The sequence below is a fragment of the Cryptomeria japonica genome, chromosome 2 (assembly GCF_030272615.1).
Source record: "Cryptomeria japonica chromosome 2, Sugi_1.0, whole genome shotgun sequence".
In the NCBI taxonomy this organism is placed as follows: Eukaryota; Viridiplantae; Streptophyta; class Pinopsida; order Cupressales; family Cupressaceae; genus Cryptomeria; species Cryptomeria japonica.
In genome coordinates, this window is record NC_081406.1 from 267490642 (window position 1) to 267517568 (window position 26927).

At 34.4% G+C, this 26927-nt stretch overlaps 1 protein-coding gene across 1 annotated transcript; it reads right to left on the reverse strand.

Annotated features, from left to right (window-relative positions):
- Positions 1-2124: 2124 nt before the first annotated feature.
- On the reverse strand, positions 2125-7692 carry LOC131056093 (putative multidrug resistance protein). Its single transcript, XM_057990431.2, has 8 exons — positions 7090-7692; positions 6945-6999; positions 6673-6851; positions 6078-6535; positions 5456-5996; positions 4062-4937; positions 2976-3973; positions 2125-2898 (listed from the first exon to the last, which is right to left on the reverse strand). Exons 1-8 carry the CDS (start codon positions 7333-7335, stop codon positions 2520-2522), a joined length of 3732 nt encoding a protein of 1243 aa, XP_057846414.2. The 5' UTR covers positions 7336-7692; the 3' UTR covers positions 2125-2519.
- Positions 7693-26927: the final 19235 nt, after the last annotated feature.

Sequence of the window (26927 nt, forward strand, 5' to 3'; positions counted from 1 at the left end):
ATATGTGCGCACTATCTTATCGACCTGCATGATTCTTCACACCATATGTTCACTTTTCACCTGGCAGTCCGCACTCCCCATGAATTAGAACCCAAATTCATTTGCCGCTTTAAATCATTCACTTCAAATCATGTAGGGTAGGGCATAATAAAAAAAAAAATCTTCGTTATAAAAAAACTTTTAAAATTTAATATAATTCAGTAGTTCTATCCATTTTTATCAAAAAAACAAAAATAAAAAAAAAATCTTCTCTGAGATTAATACTGACAGAAAGAAAAAATGAACAGGTACTAATAAAACAATGAATTTTTTTCACATTTCTGCTGTCAAATATTCAATTTTTTAATTTATTTTTCATTCGAAGCAGAGAGTGCTGTTTTCTATTCTCTCATAATAGAGTTCTGTTTCTCTTCATAGATCAGGTATCTATCAATGATATTTCACAAGCATAAAAACAGTTTATGCTCGGATATTTCTTTCTTGCAGCAACTATTTCTCACAAACATCAATGTAGATATAACTAATCTATAATGTGCACAGCAAAATATAAATAAAATATTATTATTGATTATTTGGGAATATAAGGTATTGTGCTCTATAAAACATTGCATTCCCCTATTAATCCTGTATAACTTACCAAATTACCCTACCTTCCAATTAACTACTAAGTCATTAAAGTGATTTTAGTCAGCAACTAGCAGCATCTCAATTTTGAGTTAAACAGTACTATTTTCTTATGTTAACTATTTCTATTGAGTATTGTTGAGACGCGTTTTCAACAAATTGAGGTTAGGTTGGATTTTTTTTGTAGTTATCATTTGAGAATATTTCAGTCTGCAATTTTTTTAATTTTGTTTGTATTTCATTTTGTAATTTAATTTAATGTTTTTTTATTAGATAAGTATTTTTGATCCGAACTATGAATTATAAGAGGGTTTTGAAAGGATCTTGAAATCTGGTACAACAAGAAAGAGCAAGAACAACATGAGTCTTGAACCTACAAAGGAACACGCATTAAACCATAAAGACCCACTGAAAAACAAACAGAAAATTCAAAGTGAAAGGATAGCCAAAACAAAAATCATGAAGATTTGAATCTAATCTCACCAACAAGCAAGTTTGATTCATTAGGGGAACCATCCTGTCTTTATTTGAAGATCCAGGGACAACCAAATGACTCATAATGTTACATATGATCACTAAAAATTGGGATAATCTTAATTTTAATTCTCTTTTTACTTTAAGTTAAAACATTTTGTCATCTTTAAGAGATTTCATTCTTGGACTTATAATTCTCAGAAGAATCTGAAACAGAATAATCTTAGTCGTAATTCTCTTTTCACTTTTTACATATAACATTTTATCATCTTGAAGAGAAACTTTTTTTAACATATAATTTTTTTTAGGAGAAATTTGAAACACTAAGAATTGGAATAATCTGTCTTAATTTTCTTTTCTCTTTTCACTTAGAATATTTTATTTTCTTGAAGAAAATCCATTCTTAGACATATAATTTCTCAGCAGAATCTGAAACATTAATTACCATAAAACATATTAAACCTCATTTATTAATTGATCTATTAATGAAAGCAAGTTCAAATTTAATCATTTTTCTTCTTTTATATATATATATGAATGATTAAGAAGATTAAACAGTAATTTGACCAAGTAATCTATATATTTTAACATCTATATTACTTATTTATTAATTTAACAAATTGCATGTTCATATTATCTTGAATTCTACTTGCTCTTGCAGGATTTCATACATCATGTTCTCAAGAGAAAAGTGGAATGCCATGAAAAACTAACTTATTTGATCAACACTAAATTGAAAGAGTGTCTTTTAACACAAAATACTACATAAAAATCAGAGGGGTTGCTCTTAATCTCGAAAGATCTAGTTACTGGAAATGACAATTTCTGATTGGCTGTATCAACTAAAATGTTAATCAACTTTCTTTTAAGTACTACTGAAAATATCTTTTTTTTAACGAGGATAGACCGTTTTTCAACCCCCCAAAAGATTATGAGAACCTTCAATGCAAAATTCATTACTTGTTATATCTACATCTACAAAATTGTACTATAGACTGACAATAAGTTTTAAGAACTATTTGATATTTCTATTACTAAAAATTTCTTTTTAACATCTTGAAAACGCCAGGAATTAATTCTGGCTGTCTGTTGTCATTAACAATAAAGCTTATTAAGCTTAACTGATTTCTTTGAGATTAAGATGCTGTATATCCCCTGATATTACATAATAAAAGCAAACATAAAGGTCATATGCTTTGTCCCTGTTGCCACTTATACAAATTTAATGCCTGAGCACATCTGCCATCTGCGGCAGCACATATTGGAGGATTGGGCTGGTAATTTTTCCTTTTGCAAATCAACAGAAAATTTGAAAACAATACTATCACCAGAAATCTTCTCTTTTTGGGTGGCTTGAACATCACTGCACAGTTGCAATAGATTCAACCAATTTGTTTTGTTGCAAGCAACAAAAACCAATTTCAAGACGATCTGATATTAGCGTGTTCTTGGAGCTTGATAAGTCTAAAGTACTCACTGTTTTCACCTTTACTCATCAACACAGGATGACTGCCCTGCTCAATAATCTTTCCATCCTCAATAACTGCTATGTAGTCAGAATTTTGGATTGTATTCAATCTATGAGCTATAACTATGCTTGTTCTTCCCACCATAACTCGATCTAGAGCTTCCTGAACAACTTTCTCTGATTGAACGTCCAATGCACTAGTTGCCTCGTCGAGAAGTAAGATACTTGGATTTTTTAGTATTGCCCTTGCTATCGCTATCCGTTGCTTCTGCCCACCAGACAACTGCAGTCCTCTATCACCTGTATTTGTATCGTATCCATTCTCCAAATGACTGAAACAACAATATTAATAACAATACATCTATTTCCAAAAGAAAAAATAATGTTTAAGTTACAGCATTTCACTTACCATATAAATCCATGGGCATTAGCAGCCGTCGCGGCCTCAATTACTTCTGCCTCGGTTGCATCTTCCTTACCATACAGAATGTTATCTCTAATACTCCCTGCAAACAAAGTTGGCTCTTGCCGTACCAGACCTATAAAACGTCTCAAGTACCTCAAATTGAATGTTTTAATGTCTTGATTATCTATTAAAACTAGTCCTTTGATAGGATCATAGAATCTCTCCAAGAGTCCAATAATGGTGGACTTTCCACACCCACTTTTGCCAACCAGAGCCACACTGCTTCCTGCTTTAATTTCAAGGCAGAAATCTCTCAATACAATAATATTGGGACGAGCAGGATAAGAAAATTCTACATTTCTTAATTCAACATTGCCATCAATTTTATTTGGCTTAAGTCTTCCAATATCTTCTGGATTTATGGAACTGTTTCTGTCGAAGATCGCAAATACAGATTTTACAGCATCCGCACCTTTGGCTATGTCTGAAGTCATGCTTCCAGCATCTGCTATAATCCGCCCAATTCTTCCCATCATTGCCATGCAGGTTAAGAATGCATGAAAACTTAAATATCCTTGCTCTCTAAGCTTCCCTCCGTACCAAAATCCTAAAGCCCCTTGCGATGTATGGATAAATTCACATGTTCCAAGAACCAATCCTGCATACCATGATTGTATCTTGATCTCTTTGTGGGGCTCTTCTTGTGTGGATTCAAAGAGCTGGAGAATTCTTTCCTCACCACAGAAAGCTGCAATGGTTTTATGGTTTACAACACATTCTGTGGCCACTTGGCTGGTTTGATTCTGGGTTTTGATAGATTTCCTTGAAAGTTGCTTGAGTAGAACCCGTTTTGTGTAATAGCAGTAGATCTGTACAGGTTGTATGGCAATTAATACAATGGCAAAACGCCAAGAAAGAACTAGTGAAATAATACAGGCTATAACCACTGCTGATAGACTTTCCACCATAAGTGACAAGCGATCTCCCACCAAGGATCTCATCTGCATAACAATAGAAAAATTCAATCAAGAATACTACATTTCTCCTATCTATAAGGATTCTATTTTAAATTATTAATTCAATACTTACCATATTCGCTTCTTTTGATAGCCTGGAACAAACAGCTCCACTGGAATTTTCTTTCATATCAAACCATCCTACTTCAAATGTTAAGATTTTTGACAGCATTTTCATACGGACCCTTCTGGTTAAGAACTCTCCCATGACAGCAAAATTATAATGTTCGATTACATTTGCTAGGAAGGACCACACGGTCAATGCCACAAAAATAATGGAGTAACTTCTTATTTTGTCCCTTATTTCATCACGATTGTTCAGAAATAGGACTGATATCATGCTTGCCATAGCAATAGAATAAGATGGATTCAGGGCTCCGTATCCAACAGCACCAAGGCAACCCAGTGCAGCATTCTTCCATTCTGGAGAATTCATTGCAAACATCAGGCAAAATGATGGAGTTCGAGTTTTACTTGAAACTTTGATCTTTTCTTCTTTTTCTGATGCAGAAAAAGCACACCCCTGTTCATCTAAAATATTTGAAATGTTCTCAAGATCCCAGCTGCTTGCTCTCAGAATCTGTTCCGAGGTATTGTGGTCAACTGTTTTATTTTTAACCATTTGCTGTTGTAAGTGAATGAGCGCTGCGTACTTGCCATTTGGATTTTGGATCAGCTCCAGGTGTCCGCCCGACTCAACAACACAACCATCTTGCACTACTGCAATTGTGTTTGCAGCTTTCACTGTGGAGAGATGATGTGCCACAATAATAGTTGTACGTCCTGTAGAAGCTTTATCAAGAGCATTCTGGACAATGTGCTCTGATTCTGCGTCCAGAGCACTAGTGGCTTCATCCAACAACATGATTGGAGGGTTTTTCAGCATTGTACGAGCAATAGCTATCCGCTGCTTTTGCCCTCCAGACATCTGGACGCCCCGTTCTCCTACCTGCAATTTGAAGAATGTGAAGCTGTATGAACTGATTTCATAAGCACAATGAAAGCTAAGATTATTTTTTCTTTGAAAGGAGGAATACTAATGGATAATTGTTAGCTTAAAGAGGTAATCTATGCTTCTAGGAAGGAGTAAAGTGATAATAGTTGATTGACAAAAGATGAATTAAGGAATTAAATTAGTGAAAATAAATTTATTAGAAAACCCATGGAAAATACACTTTGAAGAAAATTTCTATGTAGAAGCATTCTGAGAATACATAAGCTCAAAGCACAGAACCCCGAGAATAGTCATGGAAGAACAAAAGAGTCAGTCAAAGTGAAGGAGGAAAAACAGGATAGAGATAGAACGACTACATACTGTTGAACTTCATCATGTTTTAGAACTTACAATTCTGAAGATAATTAAGTAAATTTTAATGGGTAAAATTTAATTCTTCCTACATGGTCTCCCATGGCTTTTCACTTCATTTCATCTATAATGCAACTGGATTTTAAACATCTGAAGAATACCTGTGTATCATATCCCTGTGGTAGTTTAGTGATAAAGTTGTGGGCATTAGCAGCCATTGCAGCAGTGGTGATTTCTTCCATGGTAGCATTCTCTTTTCCAAACAATATATTCTCTCGAATAGAGGTAGCAAACAGGGTTGGCTCTTGACTGACTAGACCGATTTGGCTGCGCAGCCATTTCAGTTGCAAGTCTTGAATGTTCACTCCGTCGAGAAGAATCTCCCCTGCAGTTGGATCATAGAAACGTTCTAATAACAAAATTGCTGTGGATTTTCCTGATCCGCTTACCCCAACCAGAGCCATAGTTTGTCCAGCAGGAACAATTAGGGAGAAATTTCTAAATATCTGAGTGTCTGGTCGAGAAGGATATGTGAATTGTACATTTCTAAATTGGATTTCGCCATATACCTTTTCCAATATATTCCCTGCTTCATCTGCTTGATCGATCTCTGGTACTCTATCGATCATTTCAGAGATGTGAAATGCAGCAATGGCTGCCTCTGAAAAGTACTTGAGATTGGGAAGTGCCATCGCCAAAGCCCTGTAGTCCAAATCAACAATTTCAAAACAAGAAAATAAAAACTATTCAACACAAAATGTTCTGAAAAAAATAGATACATACATTCCACCATGAGTTATAAGCAGGCCGATTGCCAGAATTCTTCCTGGTGATACAGCATGAGAGATGACCAAGCCGCTTCCACGCCATGCCATAATAGCCCATATAACAAAAGTAAAGCCATTGCTTCCAATAGCCAAACCTTTTGCTAGACCTTGCTTAAGACCCTGCTTTACAATTGTATCAAGGACTGATGAATATTTGTTGATTAGACTATGCTCTCCCACGAATGAATAAACAGTCCTGATGGAGGAAAGTGCTTGCTCTACAATTGTACCGGCCCTGTTATTTTGTGCATGCGTATCCCTACCCAACCTCATCAGAATCTTGCCATAAATGAATCCTGGGATGATCAGTAATGTGACCAACGGAAAGGTCACCAAGGTCAGCCTCCATGACAAGTAAAAGCTAGCAGCATAGGAACCAATAAAAGTTGTCACATTCCTCGTAAAAAATGGAGCCTGCAAAGGAAATAGTGGTCAACAGAATAAAAAATCTCTGGAAATAAGAAATAGAATAACAGGGTGCATCAGTATATCAAAACTTATGTGAAAACACAAGAATCTCTTGTAAAATCTATGTAGTAGAGACTTCGGACCTTTTCACTTAGGACATCTTGGATGAGAAGAGTATCATTGGTAACAACATTAACCACCTCGGCCGTGTCTGTGCCTCTTGTGTCAAAAAATTGGGCATCTTGTTTTAACACAGCTCTTAAATATTTTCTTCTCAGTCGAGACGCCTGTCTTTCTCCACTCCTAGTCCAGAAGAAAGCTTCTGAAAACCAGCACAGCCAATGCTCTTAATTTTACTGACCAACATTATTGTTTAAACACTTCAATTCTATCAAATTATAGACAGAAACAGCACCTACGAATGCTGCAGTCCATACTGCAGCAGCCACATACACAAAATACATAACTCCCTGCACCAGCCACAGGGAAGATGATTATAATCTAGCTCCTAATGCTAAAAAGATGGATGTATCCAAATTCTATATTGGCAAACATTTTACCTTGTCAATTTTGGTCGTAAAATCACCATTTTTCTGAGAGGGACCATATCCGAGAGTATTGGATAATCCAGCCCATATAACCCACGTAGCAGGTACAGATAATCCATCTGCAATGGAACCTAAGGTTCCCAATGCCATTGTCAATATATCTATATAATCTACATATTTGAAAACTTTCCAAATGGCCATTTTCCGAGCTGGTATGTCATTTGAACGGCCATTTCTGTTCAAAGCACCTCCTGCCATGAATTTTAACAAACAGGAATTTTAAATCGAGAATTTTAGCCGAAAATCTTGTGATATATAACAGTTGTTATCAGGAGATCAGCTTCAATGTTCCACATGCATTATCAGCTTCAATGTTCCACATGCATGATCATAGCTTCCGTCATCAAACTGAATTAGAAAACAGAGCTCCTTATTCACACCAAAAACGCACACATTGTTTAATGCAATGAGAGATTTAAAAAAATAAAATCAAACCCGTTACAGAGTACCAATTTTGAACAATTTCTGGATCAACCATAAATGTTATTGTCCTCAAACCTTGTGACTTGGTCTGACAATGCAGAGACATAGGAATTCGCGCAATTTCTCTAGTCTTTATATATAGAAAATATCGAGTCTGGTAATATGGCAGGCACAGTTCTGAATCATGCAATCCCGCTTTTATGCTCTGCTAAAAATTAAATAAAAGGTCGAAGATTTTTTTTTTAATTGTTTATTTAACTGTTTTTTAATTGACAATTTAAGCAAAATATAAATTATTAAAAATAAATTTTAATTTAATTAAATTAATAAAAGTGATTTTTAAAAAAATATTAAGATATACTTTTATCAATTCTGATTAATGAGGCATATTACAGGCATAAAAGAATATTTTTTTATTTGTTAGGAAGTATTATAAATAATTTATTTATTATCTAGAAAAAATTATTTATAATTTAAATTCATATAAATATTAGTTAATAAAAATTATATTTGTTATATATCTTGATATCCGTCTGTCATATCTTAATACTTTGGATTAAATGTGGCTAACATGCAAAATTCAAGGCCTGGAGAGAGAATATATCCAGCCTTGAATACTCATAGACTCCGTCATCCTCTCTCCTATACATCTAAAGGGAAGGGGAGGTTGGAATGACTGAATCTCATTTGCCTACTCTTGTTATTGTAGCCTGGATCTCATCCTTCACTAAGGATTGCATCCAGGAGCATAAACAAGAGTTGGTAAACTGGAGATTCTCTGTTTGGATGGGTCAGGGGTCGATCATGATTGGGCCTAAGATAAATGAATTTGGAAACCCAATTCAGTTTAAAGTTTTATATCTCTATATTCATGATCTGTGAGGATAGGTTTCACTGGATATTTTATTATGGTAACTTTCTAGCTTTACAGATAAAATCTCATTGGGGATATTTTATTATGGACTGTACGATACTAAAAAATCTGCCAAGTGTTTGAGAAACTAACCATGCAGGCCAAACAAGTATATCTCAGGCAATTAAGGGATACATATACAACCAAAGAACAACTTCAGAGCCAAGCCGTTGGAAGTTGAGGGACAAATGTTTATTGAAATTTGTAAATTAGGGCTTGTAAAGGAGGGGTAAAATAGAAATACCCTCCCTCCTGATCACCCTGGCCCGAGGTGATGATGTATTAAAATTTGAAATTGTTGTATATTAAGACAAGACTAGCTGGATATGGTCCCGGGCAAGGTCGGAGGTTTTCTTGCCTCCACTCTTTCCTACCGGCGCCTGCACAAGTGGAGTAATGTAAAATTTCAAAATAATTAATAAAATTCTTGGCCTCGACCTCTTATCGATCCATATATATATATATATATATATATTTGTTATTTTTTGTTAGATAAATTATGATTATGAAGATCACTCTCTTTTTATTAAAATATTTGTCACATCTCTTGTTTTATAAAATTAAAAAATAAATAGAATAAATTAAACGTCTTTCAAAAAGGAGAGGATGAAGAGGAAGGTCTCTACTCCATACCATAATGAAGGAATGACATTCCTCCACGCCCTATTTAATCATGCTTGTAGGGAGGGTAGAAGGGGTCAGAAACTTTAATTTGTTGAAAAAGGCTTTAGAAACTTTATAGAAAAAATGTTCTTATGGAGTACCATGATTGTAGGGTATGGACAAAATTAATTTGTTGAAAAAGGCTAGAGAAACTTTAAAGCAAAAAGGAAATGAATAGGTTAAAGCTAGATAGTCATTGGTTGTTATCACTTTTTTGGATAGGTCATTTTATGGATGCATTGCCACCATGGTTAGAAACTTTAATTTATTGAAAAAGGAAGGTCTCTACTCCATACCATAATGAAGGAATGGCATTCCTCCACACCCTATTTAATCATGCTTGTAGGGAGGGTAGAAGGGGTAAGAAACTTTAATTTGTTGAAAAAGGCTTTAGAAACTTTATAGAAAAAAGGTTCTTATGGAGTACCATGATTGCAAGGTATGGACAAAATTAATTTGTTGAAAAAGGCTAGAGAAACTTTAAATAAAAAAGGAAATGAATAGGTTAAAGCTAGATATTCATTGGTTGTTATCACTTTTTTGGATAGGTCATTTTATGGATGCATTGCCACCATGGTTAGACTCAACACTGTTGTGGAGTAGCTAAATAAAAGGTCATGTGTTTTAATTTTAATGAAAGTAGAAGACAATGTTAAAGGTAGCGTTCATCTGGTGGATGTCGAGGACAATACTAGAAAGACACTTTGGACTTGGCTATTGAGTGTCAAGACACTAATGGGAGAATAGTCATGTGGCTATTCTCACTATTTATCCAACCACAATCTTAATTCTACAAGAATAATGACTCATATTGTCATTGTCTGTATTATAAGAAATGTATATTCACATGACCTTTTAACTTGACATCCCAAAGAAACATCAATTTTTTGCATATGTATGGGGATTCCGAAGTTCTCAATTGAGTAAAGCTCAAACAAGGAAGAATCTAGAAATGCAACATTCATCATTTTTAACAATTAGGATGGTGACTAAAGGTTCAAATAAGCAATACAAGAGTTTGTATCTAATCATTTGAAAAGCATTAATAACATTTCTAGTCATTTGGAAACATGACAAAGTCCAATATACCAAAATAAGATAAGATAGCGAGTTCCACTTAAATCACACACATTGAAAGATTCATATAGTGTGAAAATGCATACATACATTAAACACATAAAAGAGAACTTTTACACTAAACTACCATGGTGAAAATATACTAGTATTTATATAATGTAGAGTGTAACTTTGTAAGTACAAATCCAAGTCGATGAGATTTATGAATAGGGGAGGGGGTTACATAGACTCTATCAACTTAATGACTTATCTTGTAACTAATTTATCATTTCCCTATACATTTTATCTATTGTACAAAGCATAATTGTAAAATATATAACTTAACATTTGTTATTATATCACATTTATTATTATTCTAATCTCATAATAATAAGACCATAATTATCATTACATATGATTAATAAATCTATTAGTCATTACTGAAGCTTCCTTTCACAAATATTATGAATCGCACATGATAACAACTAGCAGTATAAGATGCATGAAATTGTTAAAGATAATGAGGCAGTTTCAAAGCTAATAATGGATTCAGTGAGAGTTAAAGAGTTGCAAGAAAGTTTTATATTTTATTAAACAAAACTATTATCATATTTGTTTTGGGTACTGGATGAAGTAGTTGACATGGAGTGTTCATTTGTTTTGGGTAGTGGATGAAGTAGTTGACATGGAGTGTTCATCGGCATGCAATCTGTGATCTTGTCGACATAGATGGTATACATTTTTGGCAAGCAGTCACCACTTAGATTACATAGGCAGACTGGAGATTACATAGTATTGGCTCACCAGTAAAGGGGATTACAGAAATCATGTGAGAAAGGGGTGGCCCTAATGGTATCCTTATCTTTCTGTTTGGAGTCCATCAATGGCATTAAAGAGATGGGTGGACCGCTGACGTGCATATCAGTCAGTCGACTTTATGGATTCTACTGAATCTCAATACCTTTTTAACTGTCAATTGCACATTTGCAACAGTAGTCTGTGGCGATCATGTAGAATATCTCATTCCAATTCGAAGCAAAAACTTCTTTCATTGCTTAATCATTTGGAAAACCCACTTCCTCAGAGCTATGTGAGAGCTCAGCTGTTCCTGCACCTATATACAGAGCTCAGGAGGGAGAGGATTTTGTGTTAATTATGATATTAATGAAAATAAGTAAATTGAAACAATGTATTCATATTACCAAATATAGTTACAATACATCAATAGATTCTAGTCTTCACAAGTGAGATACAGTACGAGTTTAGAGAAATTTTGGCAACATAACCTTATTGTAAATTTATCTTGTCATCTTGCAACTATCCACCAATATATAGAGGCAATATCCAAAACTAGAAACCGCCAATGGTTTTTAAAATGTTTAGAGGAAAACATGGGCTAAACATGGTTCCCAAATCTCCATGCTGATCTCAAGACCCAGATCAAGTAGAGTTAACTAAAACATAAATTCAAAACTCCCTCTTTCAACTAAATTACTTCACTTGTTTTCTTATTTGTCTGTTTGGTAACATACACTTGTAAACTAGAGATCTTCTTTGATGTTGTGTAGGGCCACACTTAACTCCCCCATTTCATGAACTTTCTAATTTGACATCTTGCACACTTGTAAACTAAAGATCTTCTTTGATGTTGTGTAGGGCCACACTTAACTCCCCCATTTCATGAACTTTCTAATTTGACATCTTGCACACTCTAGAAGTTGTGATAGCTGCATTTATCATCTCCCATGATAATTAAAAGATCAATAAAAATTGTCAAATTATAAACTACTTGAATGACAACTAATGCCACTTCAAGTGGGAGCACCCAAAATATGTATGATTGAACAATAAATAAATAAATTAAATAATCAAATATGAACTATAGAAAAGGAAGGTTAGATTTTTCAATATTCTCTCACTTGTCATACAACTTGCAAAAGCATAAGGGTCCTAAGAGCCATAGATTCATTGCACCATCTAAACCTTTTTGTGCTCACGGGCTTCATCAATAGATTGCAACATTCACCAAGAAGTTAACATTTTCAATTATCACCCTTCAAACCTCTAACATGTTATAAATGAAATGATATTGAATATCTATACACTTCATCTATGCATGAAAATGGGTTCTTTGCTAGGTTGATTGCACTTTGATTATCGGATCTAATCTGGGTTTCTTCCTAACCTAGACCAATATTTAAATATAATCTTTGAAGTTAAATTGCCTCCTTATATGAATGAGGAGTTATCATATACTTTGTCTTTGTAATAAATAGATTTTTACTTGCTCATCCAACTGATTGCATCATTAAACATGTTAAAGACAATGACCACTACTAGATCTTCTACTATCCACACCCCTACCCAATCTAGGAGTGAACAAATCCTTGGATCACCAAATGTCGCGAGTACTTATCCTAGTAGAAAATAGAACAATCTACAATGCCCCACAAGTACCTTTAAATATTTTCTTCATTGCTCCCCACCACTCTTTGCCAAGATTATCAATGTAATGACTCTATTCTTCCACTACTTCGATGATGTCTAGCTTAATACAAGGTACAAACCATGGCATGCATTAGACTACCAACTACACTATTGTAAGGAATGTGATATCCTCCATTTATGTTAATGAAGATGGGAACTACTCAACTGATAAATTAGTCCCCATCAAAATAGGAGCACTCACTAGTCTACAGTCTATCATGCTAAAATGGTCTAATATAGATTCAATATACTTACTTTTTTCCCATATAGAGATTTATATTATTTATCTCTTCTAATCTTTATGCCTAAGATGAACTTAAAAACCCTCAAGTTCTTCATGTTGAATTGTAATGAAAGTTGAGACTTAAAACACCAATCATCCATTCACTATTACCACATATTAGCATATTGTGCATAGACAAATTAATAGCAAGGAAATGATCACCATCCTATTTTGTTGATTTGATTTAGATTATAAATCCCAAATTCAAAATATATGAATTAAAATTTTGATACTCCATTTTGGGAGATTATTTGAAACCATTTAGAGATTTCTTTAATCTACAAACCTTACATTTTTTTCATCCAAGTCACGATGTCAAAAATTTATTTTTGCAATAATTTTCTAAATCTCAAAATCAAAAGTTGGCATTAATGATAATAAGAATGGTTTGATGAAAAATTGTACTACAAGTTTATGCATAAAATATTATAAACACACAAAAATACATGGAACACCCAGTAAAGTTGTACTAGGAAAAAACCAAGGGCAAAGATCTTTTGTGTTTTATTTCTGAGGAAGTATTCATTGTTCCAACATTCTTCAAAATGTATACAAAAAACATGACTTCACATAACATATGACATTCAAGTTGCAGAGTCCTATTCAAAGATTTTTTCTTTTCCAAAAATAGAAACTATAACTCATACATCTATATGTCAGATACATGCCAAAATTACTATAAATAGTAAGTCCAAAATTTCTTTGGCTCAACTGAAAGGCATCATCAAAACACCTTTGACATGGTAGGGTGCTCCGACAACCCCCTATGATTCCCCTATCATTTCAACCTTGAGAAGAATATTTTGGCCTTTCGTTGCACCATACACATACCTAGACTAGACTACCGTAGTATGGTGGACATGTAAGGAAATTAAATTCACATTCCAACACTCTCCCACTTGAAATCAAATTTCCATCTTGCAAATAATTCTTCATATTGGAAGGCAAATGCCAATGTTCCAACACTCTCCCACTCGAAGTCAAATTTCCATCTTGCAAATAATTCTTCATATTGAAAGGCAAATGCCAATGCTACTAATCATCAAGTAATATGCGAGCCTAGAGAAGTTCTACACCAAATATAATTCTCTCTTCTAATGGGCTTTGTCAAAATATCTATTTGGTTTAAATCAATGTGTATCTTGGCCAGAGAAATCTGTCCACCTTCTACCACCTTACATACAAATTGATATTGAATATCAATATGCTTTTTTCTAGCATGGTATGATGAGTTTTGTACAGAGTGTAAAGAACTTTGGCTGTCACATTACAAACCATGTTACACTACTTCACCTACAATTCACCCAAAAGTATATGAAGTCATATTGGCTCCTTACTAATCTGTGTTGCTAACAAAAATTTAGCTTGAGTAATAGACAAGGCCACCACTACCTGCAACTATGATACCCAACTAAGTGCACCTCCAACTAAGGAGAAAACATAACCCATAGTGCAATATATGTTATCTCTATCTCCACCAAAATCTACATCCATGTGCCCATTAACCTAAAGACTAATCCAATTGTAACAAATAGAAGCATCAAAAGTACCTCTCAAATATTTAAGAATCAACTTCACAACCATCCAATGCTTAGTTCTTGAATTCACCATCTACCAATTAACTACTTTGGTTGCTTGTGAAATGTTTGGTCTAGTGCACATCATGGTGAACATACGACATTGAATGTTGATGAATACATTACACAAGATATTTATGTCTTCTCTACTTCGATGCTAGGGCATTGTTATAAAGAAAAATTAATATGAACAAAAAATAGAGTACTATCTGATTGTGCATTTTGCATATTGAAAGGTTGCAGAATCTTCTCCTCATAAATTTTCTACATCTATATTTTCTTGTTATTTATGCCTTTGTGTATCTTCATTCCAAGAATTTTATTTACACTGTCTAATTCCTTCATCTCAAACTCCCTAGCAAGTTGAACTTTCAAATTGATTCTTTTGTTCATGCCGATGTTAGGGTTTAGGTAGATCAAATTATAATGCAAAATAAAAGAGGCAAAAATAAAAAATCACAATGACACATAGATTTAACATGGTTCACCCAATGTGGGCTACATCAACACAGAAACAACCATCCACTTTCTCTTTATTATCTAGTAAAGAGAAAATTATAATCACATTACACAACTGCTTATTTATCAAGCCTCTTTTGGTGGCTTACAGAGGTTGGTTTTCATATCAAAATAATAGTCGACTCCTTTATTAAATAATCAACAATTTTTACTTTGGAGGCACTACCCTCAAGCCCCTAGTTGGGGGTGTTATCCTAAGACCATTGTCATGGGCTCCACCCTTGGGGTAACCATTGGGAGGATAGGCCCCCTTGGCCTTGTAGGAGGGGCTTTGTACCCTTGCACTCTCTTGTTTTGATTTGTGGGGGAAACACAAGTAACAAAGTTACCAAAATTTAAGCCCAATTGCATAATCATTTGCCACACACCAACAACTGGGACTTGCTACCAACATATCATCAACATAGTTAGTAGAATAATAAAACTGCCATCATCATAACTTTAAAAGTAGGCACAATTATCAACCTTACATCTACTAAAACCCAAAATCATCATGAAGGAATCAAACTACTTGTACCAATAGCTTGACACCTATTTCAAACCATTCATCAATTTTCTCAACTTGCAAACAAGATTCTCCTTGTCTCTTTCCTCAAAACCTTCTGGTTGTTGCACTTTAATCACCTTAGAGAGATTACCATGAGATAAGGTTGTTTTAACTCTAAATCAAAACTACCAACAAGAGCTAAAACAACTCTAGTAGTACTTAACCATACAACAAATGAAAAAAATTCAACAAAAGAAATATAAAACTTTTGTGTATACCCAATAGACACCAATTAAGCTTTATACATCTCCAAATTAACATTTATGCCCCTTTTCAATTTGAAGACCCACTTGTTCCCAATAGCTTTTTTCTCTTAGGCAATGCCACAAACTCCCACATCTTGTTATTATGTAGAGATTCCATCTCTCTTCCATGACAACTCTGCACTTGCTTGTACATTCAACTTCACAAGCCTCTTGATATGAACTAGGTTCACCAACATTAATTAGTAATGCATAAATAGAATTGCAAGTTGGAGAGTCTTTCAAGTGGTTTGGATATCTAGTGGATCTCCTACAAGGGATGATATGTCACCTCGTGGCTTATTTGATTGTTGTTCATCAAGTGCTGATTTTTATCTAGTACCTTTATATTATCATCACAATTTTCCACCTCCACTAGAATAACTTCTATACTTTGTTGTTATTTACCTCTTTGCATAATTTTTTCTTTAAAATAAACATCTTGGCTAATTATAAGCTTGTGGGAAACAATATTTGCCAACTTGTACCCCTTTGTACCCTCTACATAGCTAAGAAAAATGAACTTTGTGGACTCCACATCTAGCTTATTTCTACTCTTCTTGGGAATATGAGCATAAGCATCATAACCAAAAAAACGAAGAAAAGAACAATCAATAGGCTTACCTATCCATACTTTTCAAGAATTTTATTATCTAGAGATACATTGGGTGATTTATTGATCAAGAAATAGGTTGTAGAGATAGCCTCAACCCAAAAGTTTTGCTCCATACTAGTCAAGAACTAGGTTGTAGAGCTATTCTTTTTGCTCCATAATTGTGTGGTTCAGTCATTCACCAACACCATTTTGTTGTGGTTTCTAAGCAACTGTCAATGCCCTTGCAATTATGTCATGCTCACTACAAAACAAGCTAAACTCGTTCAAATAGAATTTACCTTTGTTATGTATTCTTAGACATTCTAGTCTCACCCTTCTAATTCTCTACCTGAATTTTAAACTTCTCAGAATAGGAAAGACCAAACTTCTTCTTGAAAAGATAAATCCACACCTTATGAGAATAATCATCTATAAATGAAACAAAATGTGATGAAACCCCAATAATAGATGTTACTAGAGCTTTCCAAGTATCTGAATGAATTAATTCTAAAAATTGTTTTCTTCTAGTAGTACTTCTATAAAAATTTAGTCCTATGATGCTTTCCAAATAAATAATATTCACATAAATTTAAATCTCTTGATTTGGCACTTGGTAGATGATTTTTATCTAGTAGTAACTTGAGATCACACTCACTCATACAACCTAACCATCAATGCCAAGTTGATATTGAGTCCATTTCTACATTAGATACCGTTGCATCCTCTCCACTACAAGTTTCTCCAACCAAAATGTAGAGTTTGCCCACTTTTTATCCCTTTAGCATGATCACACTATCTTTGTTACCTTGACACAAATATTTTCTCCTCTGAATCGATAACCTTGTTAATAAAAAACTCCAAGTGACAGAAGATTTTTCTTTAATCCCATTATATATTTGACATGTTGAATAGTATTTACCACTCCATCAAACATATTGATTCTTACCTCACCTTCACCAATAGCTTCAATGGGTTGTCATTTTCCATATAAACCATACCTCCATCATATGATTGGTAAGAAGAAAACCATGAGTGATATGAAAGTAGGCACCAAAATCAAGAATCCAAACATGAAGTAAACAACCTCTCAGAGTAGTAGTTAATACCTCTCTATCTTCCAATGGTGTTTGAACTTATGCTATGTTTGCCTCAAATGCTTGTGAACTAGGACTTTCTTTTCTTGCATTTGGCACCATACAATCCTTTTTGACATGTATATTTTTTCTATAGTTCTAAAATCTTACTATTTTTCATTAGTTGGAATTAGAGCTAGTTTGTCCACACTTAGTATTTCCTCTTTCTTGAGTTTTGCCTCTTATAATTAGGGCTTCACTAGAAGAAGATCCTTGATATGTCTTCCAATTAGAATCTTCAGATATTAGTGCAACCACCACACCTTCAAAGACCAACTTACCACTTAGTGTTGAGTTACCAAAATCCATAACCACTTGATCCCAAGTTTCAAGAAATGAGCATAACAATATTGCTATCTTATCCTCTTCTTCAATATTCATCCCTACTAAATATAATTTTTCTTGTTGGTGTGTTGAAATCATTCAATGACCTATTACTAATGAATTTTCATGCATACTCTATTTATACAACTTCCTTTGTAACACAATTTTATTTGTTCCATCGCCCTTCTTGTAAAAGTTTGTACTAAGTGCTTAGATATTACCTTTTCCATTATATCTACCTCATGTCAATTTCATGTGAAGTTGGGACACCCTTGGCTATATTTCAGAAAAGCTATCCCTTCTACCATTCATAAGTGTTTGAATTTGCCTCACAATGGGCATGTTATAGGATTAGTCATAATCTCTATTAGCCCTTAGCCAATCATGGAAACTTCACCCTTTATTGCTTTTGGACTCATAAAACTCATCCTTTGAAACCTCATCAAGTTATCCTCTTCCTATCCTAACAAAAGTACAAAGCCAATAAGATATCAATGTTAATTAAACCTGCAGGGTCCACTCCGACTACTCTTCCTAATGATTGGTTATCTGTGGACATTGTCATAACTATCACACCTCCACATCCTAGACCTAGATCCCTTCCTACTGCTTTTATTCCTACTATATATGTTGTGGTTCCACCTCCCAAGTATTATAAAGGACAAAGAGAAAAACACCCAACATATTGTATCTCTCAACCTAGTGTGGTTTCCTTTCTTCTACCTTCCACAAAGGAAGAAAGGAAGCAAATGTTGAGTGATCCCCAACCTTCATCCACACAAGCTTCAAGTTGTAACAAGTGAAATTGTAGTTGAGAGAATCTCAATGAAGATATCGTGCTAAGGCTTGTGAGCTTGCTTTCCAAAATGATTCCTCTCCTAAGTAGTTGAATATTGACTTGGTCTCATTTTCCCAACCTTCTCCTAATCCTAGTGAGGAGCTTTATCTTGATCATCCTCATCAAAGATTGTAATTGTCTATGAAAAATTATTTTTCTACTTCATCTCCTCTATGCATGAGATCTCCTTAATTTGGATGATGATGTTGATAAAATGAGGTGAATACTAATGATTCAGATGATATGTATGAATTTGTTGAGATTAATCACGAGTCATCTTTAATATTTTCAAAATCCCTAGTGACACACATAGTGATTCTTCATTAGAGCACAGTCCTTGTTTGGCACTAGCGATAACTCCATCTACCATACTAGTTGTGGCTCCTTTAGCATCTTGTCCACCGTCTCTAAATGATTTTGAGCAATATTGGGAAGTAGATGATTAAATAGATTAGCTTCACTCATGTAGTAGATTCTTTTGTGTGTTTGCTTGCATGTAATGTGTTCCTTTTAATGTGATGCTTGGCATGTCTTTTTATTTTGTTAAGATCTCTTTGGATGACCCTCATTGCTCCATTGGCACAAGGCAACTAAGGGACCAACCCTGTTGTGACATTTCTCTATTTTTATCTTACTTCTTCTATGTGTTGTATTCATGTTGTGTTGTAAATGTGATTATGTGTTGTCTACTTGGGGATGATGCAAAATGTTGGGATCTTAGTTTTTGGTCTCTTCCATGTTGACCCAAAAAGACAAGTGTTGTTCATTTTATGTGCTCTTCTTCCATTGTGCTTGTAGTTCCACTACCTTTGGGGAATGAGGTTAATTCATTACAATCATACTTAATATACATGATTTATTGGATGCACATATAAACCCCAAATTGTGGATCCATTATGTGCTCTTTTCATGTCTTTTGAGTTTTTCCTTTTATTTTCCCATGTTTGGGGGAATTTCATTGTTGTGACATGCTTGTCTTTTGGAAGCATGTATGATACCTTAAATCAATTGCTCCTAGTAAGGCATATGCAATTTCTTTAATGCAAGGGTATACACTCCACTATATGTTACATGTTGTGCATACACCATGAGGTTTGGTTTATATGTTTTTTGATTACACACAATGATATGCTTGTTGAAAACTACAACACCCATTTTACAATCCATTTTTGTTTAGATTACTTTGCAAGACAAGTCTTTGTTTTGTAATCTTTGTGTTTGGTGCATGCTACAACACTCATTTTTGTTCAGATTACTTTGCAAGCCAAGTCTTTGTTTTGTAATCTTTGTGTTTGGTGTATGCTACAACACTCATTTTTTTGTCCCTTTTCGTCAAGATTATTTAGCAAACTAAGGTTTTTCTCTGTAATCTATCTTAGTGTTGACATGATTCATAGTAAGAAACTCCTTACTAGACCAAGAAGTCATGTCTCTTCTCTTTCTCTCTTCTCATATGGCTCATAGTAAACAACTGCTTACTAGACCTAGACTCCATATCTCTTATTCTTTCTTACATTCTCCATGTGCTTGCTCATATTTCTCCTTTTATCTTGATGTTTTAGACTAAAAAGGTCCCAAGTCCTTGGGGGCTTGGTGTTTCTAATCTCTTTAATGTATTAGTGTAAGTATTTCTATGCTATCTTATACTTAACTAAGAGTATGAGCATAAGGTCATACACCAACTAAAGTGGGAACTAAATATGGTGTCATAAATTGTATCCCCATACAATTCTATACTCATTTGGGGCTCACTTTGGTTCTTCTCCCCCCCTTTCTTTGATTATGCTTAATTTTGCAAGCAAACAATGCCTTATTTTGAGGTCTCAACACCATGCTCTCTTTGACCCTATTTCAACCTATAAGGACTAGATTAGCACCCTATTCCTCTTGGACTAAGGTACCTAGTGCCTTAGTCCCCATGGACTAGGGTACCTAATGCCATACTCCAATCAAAAAGGGCCGAAATTTGAACCCTCTAATGGTCAGAAAAAGTTGACTGGGAAAATGCTCCCGATGTCAACCTTCATAATTTTTAAAACATTTTGTGAGGTTGAGTATAAAGAAAGTCTCATCCCCTACTTTATAAAGTCTCTAAATTATACTTTCCTCATGAGCAAATAAAATCATTTTGAGCAAGCAATCAAGAATATTCAAGATAGTGAAGAAGAGGTCAAGTATTCATATTTTCAAGCATTCAAGTTGACATTCATGATCAAGTTTATGTGAAGGCATGCATGATCTTCCACCTAGCAACACCAACATTTCATGAAGACTTCATGGCAAGAATATTCATAAGAAAACACATAACATTTCAATTCTAAGCTTTTCCTACAAGGGTAAGCTCTCTCATTGCTATTTATCATCATTATAGGGTTAATTCCAACCTAGGTTTTGATATAAGTAAACCCCTATACACTCAACACCATTTTCCTCTCTTGTGTGTGTAGGATTTAGATTTGATAGATAAGGATTATAGATTTAAAAAGTATAGATTGAGACAAAGAGATCAAAACTTTGAAGAAGTATAAAACCCTAGATGTTAGAGACAAATTTTAAGTGTTTTACACTTTTCTAACAAAATTTCATGAAAATATCCTAAGCATCATACTGTGCGATGAAAAACTTGTGTGCTTAACTAAGGGATAAAAAGACAAGATAAATAACCAAGCAAACACAATACATCATACACCTCAAGATCGAAATGGTAAAATCAAAGCAAGCATAAAAATGATAACATAAAATGCAAACCAAATGCCCGCTTCGATTTGATTATTCCGTGATTGGATTTGTGCTCATGACGTTGTTTCGGATGCTTGATTTGTGCTTCATGATTTGATGAAGATGATAATGAAAACGATAATGGATATGGTGAGAGATTATTTCGGCATTATGACGGTATGATTAAAAAAAGGTGGATTTGAGAGGATTTGGTCTAAAAAAGGAGAGATTAAATAGGCAAGATGAGGAAGGGAAGGGGAGGTAAAGAGGAGACACTTGTCCTCCAAAAAGGGACAAGTGTCTCAACTAGGAGAGAGAGGGATGACATGTGTCCAATAGGACACATTTCCATTTTGGGCAAAGCCACCCAAAAATGGAGAGAGAGACATGTCTATTTTGGGCAAGACCACCCAAAATAGGATATTTTCCTCAAAATGGGGAAAATTGGTTAGAATGTGCACACATGTGTGGGAGGTTAGAAGGGATAGGATAAGGTTAGTTGGAGGGTTGACTAGGCTAGGGAAGTGGGTTGGAAGGATAGGGTTGGTTAGGAAGGATGACTAGGATAGGGGAGTTGGTTAAATGGTAGGAGACATGTGCTCAAATAGGAATTTGAGCTTACTTAATTAATTCATGTGCTTGGAAAAAGGGGGGGATTTAATTAATTAAAGTAATTAATCAAAAGGGGTGGGGAACAAGGATAATTAATTAATTGGGAGGACGAGATTGGAAAATAAAATTAATTAGGAATTAATTAATTAGAAGAAAAGGGTTTAAATTTGATTAAATTAATTAACCAAATTTAGGCATCTACACATACTAATCTCAAATTTGTTTATGATATATGCATCAAACATCTTCACGACTAGGATGCCTAACCACATGATCTAGTACTTTTAGGCTCAAATTATAGACATGGGTTCCTTTCTGATCCCTATTTCCATATTTGCTCTTCGAGTTTTCATATATTTTTTGTAGCATACCATTTATGTTGATTATTATCAATTTTACATCACAAGACCTAGTTCTTGCATTTCATCATTTTATTTTATCAATTCATATGAAAGCACAACAAGGAAATAATTCAATCCATTATGCCTAGCTCTCCCAAGGGTTTTTATTTGGGCATATTGGCTATTTCCCCAATGTATGTGTTGTAAATATGATCTTTTGTTGTTACTAATGTCAAACTTGTTGATCTAGATGAGCTACCTAGTTACAGTATGTGGTCTGGTTGATGTCTGGGATAGTGCAGTTATAATGAGATTGTATTTGGGTCATGCAAACATGTGAAATATATTTGCGGTGTCTCTAGAAGGCTTATAATTATATATCCTAAAGTTTCTAGAGCTTTGGTGTTGGTTTATAGGATCTACAATTGGTGGATCGATAAGTGTGACTATTCTGGTGACAATGTATAGGAATGTCTTGCATTCCTATACTTGCTAGTATTTTGGTGATCTGGTTTGGTTATTTAATATTAATACTCTTGATGATTTGTATTGTATATTGTGTAAAGTTGTTGTAGCGTGCTTTGATAGTTTTATCTTTTGCACCTGAACTATAATTTTTTGGTCTGTGCGGTTACCTGTGGACATATGGACAATAATCTAAGATGGATTTGAAGGTGTGCCAAATTATCATGAAGCCTCACACCTCTCATTTCCCTTTTAAATTTGCATTGGAGTTTGTTTCTAGCTGACTATTTGGTATTTACACATTACAACTAATTAGGCCGACCTAATTGATGTTGTTGAGGTTGCGGTTGATATATAAAGGATAGAATCATTGTGGAGAGATAGTAACAAAGTTGTATGTGTTGTGCAAAGTATATGTGAAGCAACAAAGTGGTCTAGAAGTGTTACAGAGAAGTGATGAAGACAATTTCAAATTTGTTTTTAATTGTGAATCATGATTAGTATTTCAATGGATGCAATTCCCTACAATTCTACTTTATTGATGTTTTTGTATCTACAATATTGACCTTGCCTAGAAGAAGCGAACTTAAGTGTTTGCAAGTCTTTGTTTCTTTCCCTAAGCTTATGCACCTTAGCTTTGAAATTCATCCCAGGGGCAATGAGCTCCTTGGTTTTTGGCCTAAACATTGTAACTTAGTTATTTATATAGTGAGATAGTTCTCATCGTGGTTTTTCCTTGTTTGGGTTTTTTGCCTAAAAATCTTGGTGTCATTGTGTGGTTTATTTTGTGGTTTTAGTTGTTTACTTTCATGCATAGAGTATATAGGATGAATGAAAAGTAAAAAGGGTGATTACTTATTTTTTAGTGTTTTCTACATGTTGATTCAACCCCCTCTTAGTATCCGATAGTGTTCAACAATTGGTATCAAAGCAAGGTTACTGAAATAATAGACTAATAGCCGAGGTAGATCCGAGTTTCCAAACACTATGTTTGATTCTAATTTGGATTCTATGAAACAAAATGAATGGGAGATCAATGCTATGGTAGACATGGATGGATAATTGAGACTTGCTTTAGTAGATTTGGATAAAAGCAAAAACAAATGCAAGAAAGTTGAAGAGAAGATCTCCTATTTGAGAAAGTTACTTGATGAAGGAAGGAAGGCTATAGATGATCTTAGAACAAAGGTACACGGAAAATTTGGAGAAAGTACATCAAACTTGAGGAAGAAGTGGATATGTTGAGGAAAGAGCTAAAAGAGGCAAAATAAAAATTTAACAAAGGTCTGAAGCTAAAAGGAGGAAGTGAAGTGCTTGATGTGATGCTCAATGCTTAGAAGCAAAACAAAGATAAAGATGGACTTGGATTTGAAAATGGTGAAATTTCTAAGAGTTTTAGTAAAGGATACAAAGGAAAGGAAAAGATCAAGGATGAATTGAAAGACTCAAATAGATACCAACAAGGTTTCATTTTAGTCTGGGATAATAAGATTGATAAAATGACTACCCCTGATCAAACCGGGTATTCATCAAAATTTAATGGTAACTATTTTTTATGCAATACATTTGGACATAGAGCGAGTGAATGTAGAAGTCAAATAAGATCTCAATCATTTCATGGCCAATTCTAGACTTGCAATAATTTTGGACTTAAGGAAAATGAGTGCAAAAGTAGGATGCTATTGAATGGACATGTGAATATATGCTATGGTATAAGTGTTCATTCATTCAATAGATATTGTTATGCATGCACCAAATTTGGGAACAAGGCCGTTCAGTGAAGGTCAAACATAGAAAGTAATTAAAATGTTTCAAAACAAGGTTTTGACTTGTTATAACTGCAATAAAATTGGACACATTGCTAGGTTCTGCAGAGGAAGGAATGAGAGTTCTATTGGTTTGGTAAAGAAGATTGATGTTAATGAAGAAAAAGAGAAGATGAAGATGACATGGGTGAAGAAATCATAAGAGAAGGTGGGAGAAAAGAGTGAGGATGGGTCGACACCCTCTATTGGTATAAATTCCTCTTCTGATAACTAGACAATATGCACTTTCTAAGGGGGAGAGAAAAATGAAGATCTTGTGATCCCCTTGTGGTTTGGATGCTAATATTTTTTAGCATGGTAGAGTTTTTGAAGGTGTTTGTAGATGTTTTTGGATGGTTTTGTTGGTCCACAACATTGTTTGTAAAAATTTATAAAACAAAGTATGAACTTTATTATTTGTAGCAATAAAATCCAATAGTGACTGCTTAACCCTAGGTATGTGAATTCAATGGATAAATGGGTAATTTTTAAATCATTTTGATCACTTATAAACTTGCTATCTTGAGAGATCTTGCATGAAAATCAATTGTTTGAGTGAATGGTATGTTTGAAGTGTTTTTTCTTGCAAACCCTAGATTCTTTGTGATTTCTGTGAAGAGGTGAAAGAGTGACTCTAATTATTATAGATCCTGGGCTGAAGCCATGACCCATGTTCAAACCATATTCGTATGTGGCGACAATGAGAGACAAAGAAGGTGCATTCTTGAGGATTTCGATTGATTGTGTTTACACATAAGTTGCAAGAGCATACATTAATGCCAAGCTAAAATAGGTTAGTCATTCAAAATTTTATGATTTTTGGGACAAGTTAACTGAAGCAAACATGACTTCATTCAAGGAGAAATATAAGAATATTCAAATGGTGGGGTTGAATGTGTGGAAGGATTTTTTGTACTTCAACTTCAAATAAGAATGGATAAATATTATTTTGAGTTGAATTAAAAAGGACATAATATATTTGGATAAACCCTACAAGATAACTAGAGATGCCATTAGGGATTTGAACGGTACGCGTTGCACCATTACTGTTTCGAAGAAGACTATGCAGACCAATATAGAACTATAGAGTTAACTAGTGCTAATTTGAATGGAAGGGCGATGATAGTAGAAGATATTGTTGATCTGGGTATTTTTTATGTGGTAAATATTATAGCATATATGATTTACTATCAGAACCAGGAGGGTTTTGGAATTGCTATAGCCATTTACACTCCACATCAGATAGTGGTTGCCACAAAGAGATTCGACTTGTGTGAGATGACGAGGGAGCAGTTGCTGGAGAACCTAGAAAGAATGAAGAAAAGTAAGTACCAATTTAGATATGGATCTTTGATTATATGTTTGGCATTCATGTTCATGAATGATCTTCCAGGTGCTAAGAATCAAGTTTGGGATAAGTTTACTCACATAGTGGTACAAATTTGGTAGCATATTAGGATTTTCAAAACAAACAATAAGGATTACAATACAACATATTCTGGGTGGCTTAAGAATCTGCAAGACATTATGCAAGAAAGATATAGGTTTACTTCAGATGTAGTCCAAAAATATATGGATGTTAAATTATATTTTGTGTAGGTAGAGACAACTATTATATTGAGGTTTTTGAGCCAAGGACAACATGGATTATGGAGCTGCCATATGAGGTATATGTAGAAGAAACTGAGAGACACTTTGCTACAATCATATAGTTGCCAATTGATCTAAATGAACCTAGATTTGACATAGTTGGAGAAATTGAAGCTAAGTTGAGGAATGAAAAGGTAGATAAAGGACATGGAAAGAGAATGGAAAAGTTGTACAAGGACATTGGACTGGCTCTAGTAGAAGAAGTGTTTGGTGTGACTCCTATTGTGGGTTCAACTAGTCAAGGACAAAGGAGGACACGGTCTGTGTCTACCTCCCCCCTGGTAAAGATATGTCCCTTTGGAACCTCGACTAAGTTAGTTGCAAGTGAGAAGAAGGCACCAAGGCAAAAATAGAAGGATACAAGAAAGAATGATGATTCAAAGCTTGAGATTGAAGAAGTAGAGAGTAGTATCTTAGATGAAGATGTACCAAAGGAGCAATTTTATATTTGAAAAAGATCCAAGGAGACTAAGGTCAAACAAGTAGCAGACGAAGAAGAAGAAGTGGACATAGTGCCTTTGGTCAAAATAAATAGATCATTGGTCCTTTCAGAAGTGACCCCCACAAAGAAAAAAAAAAGTCAAGAAGAAGCCTAAGGA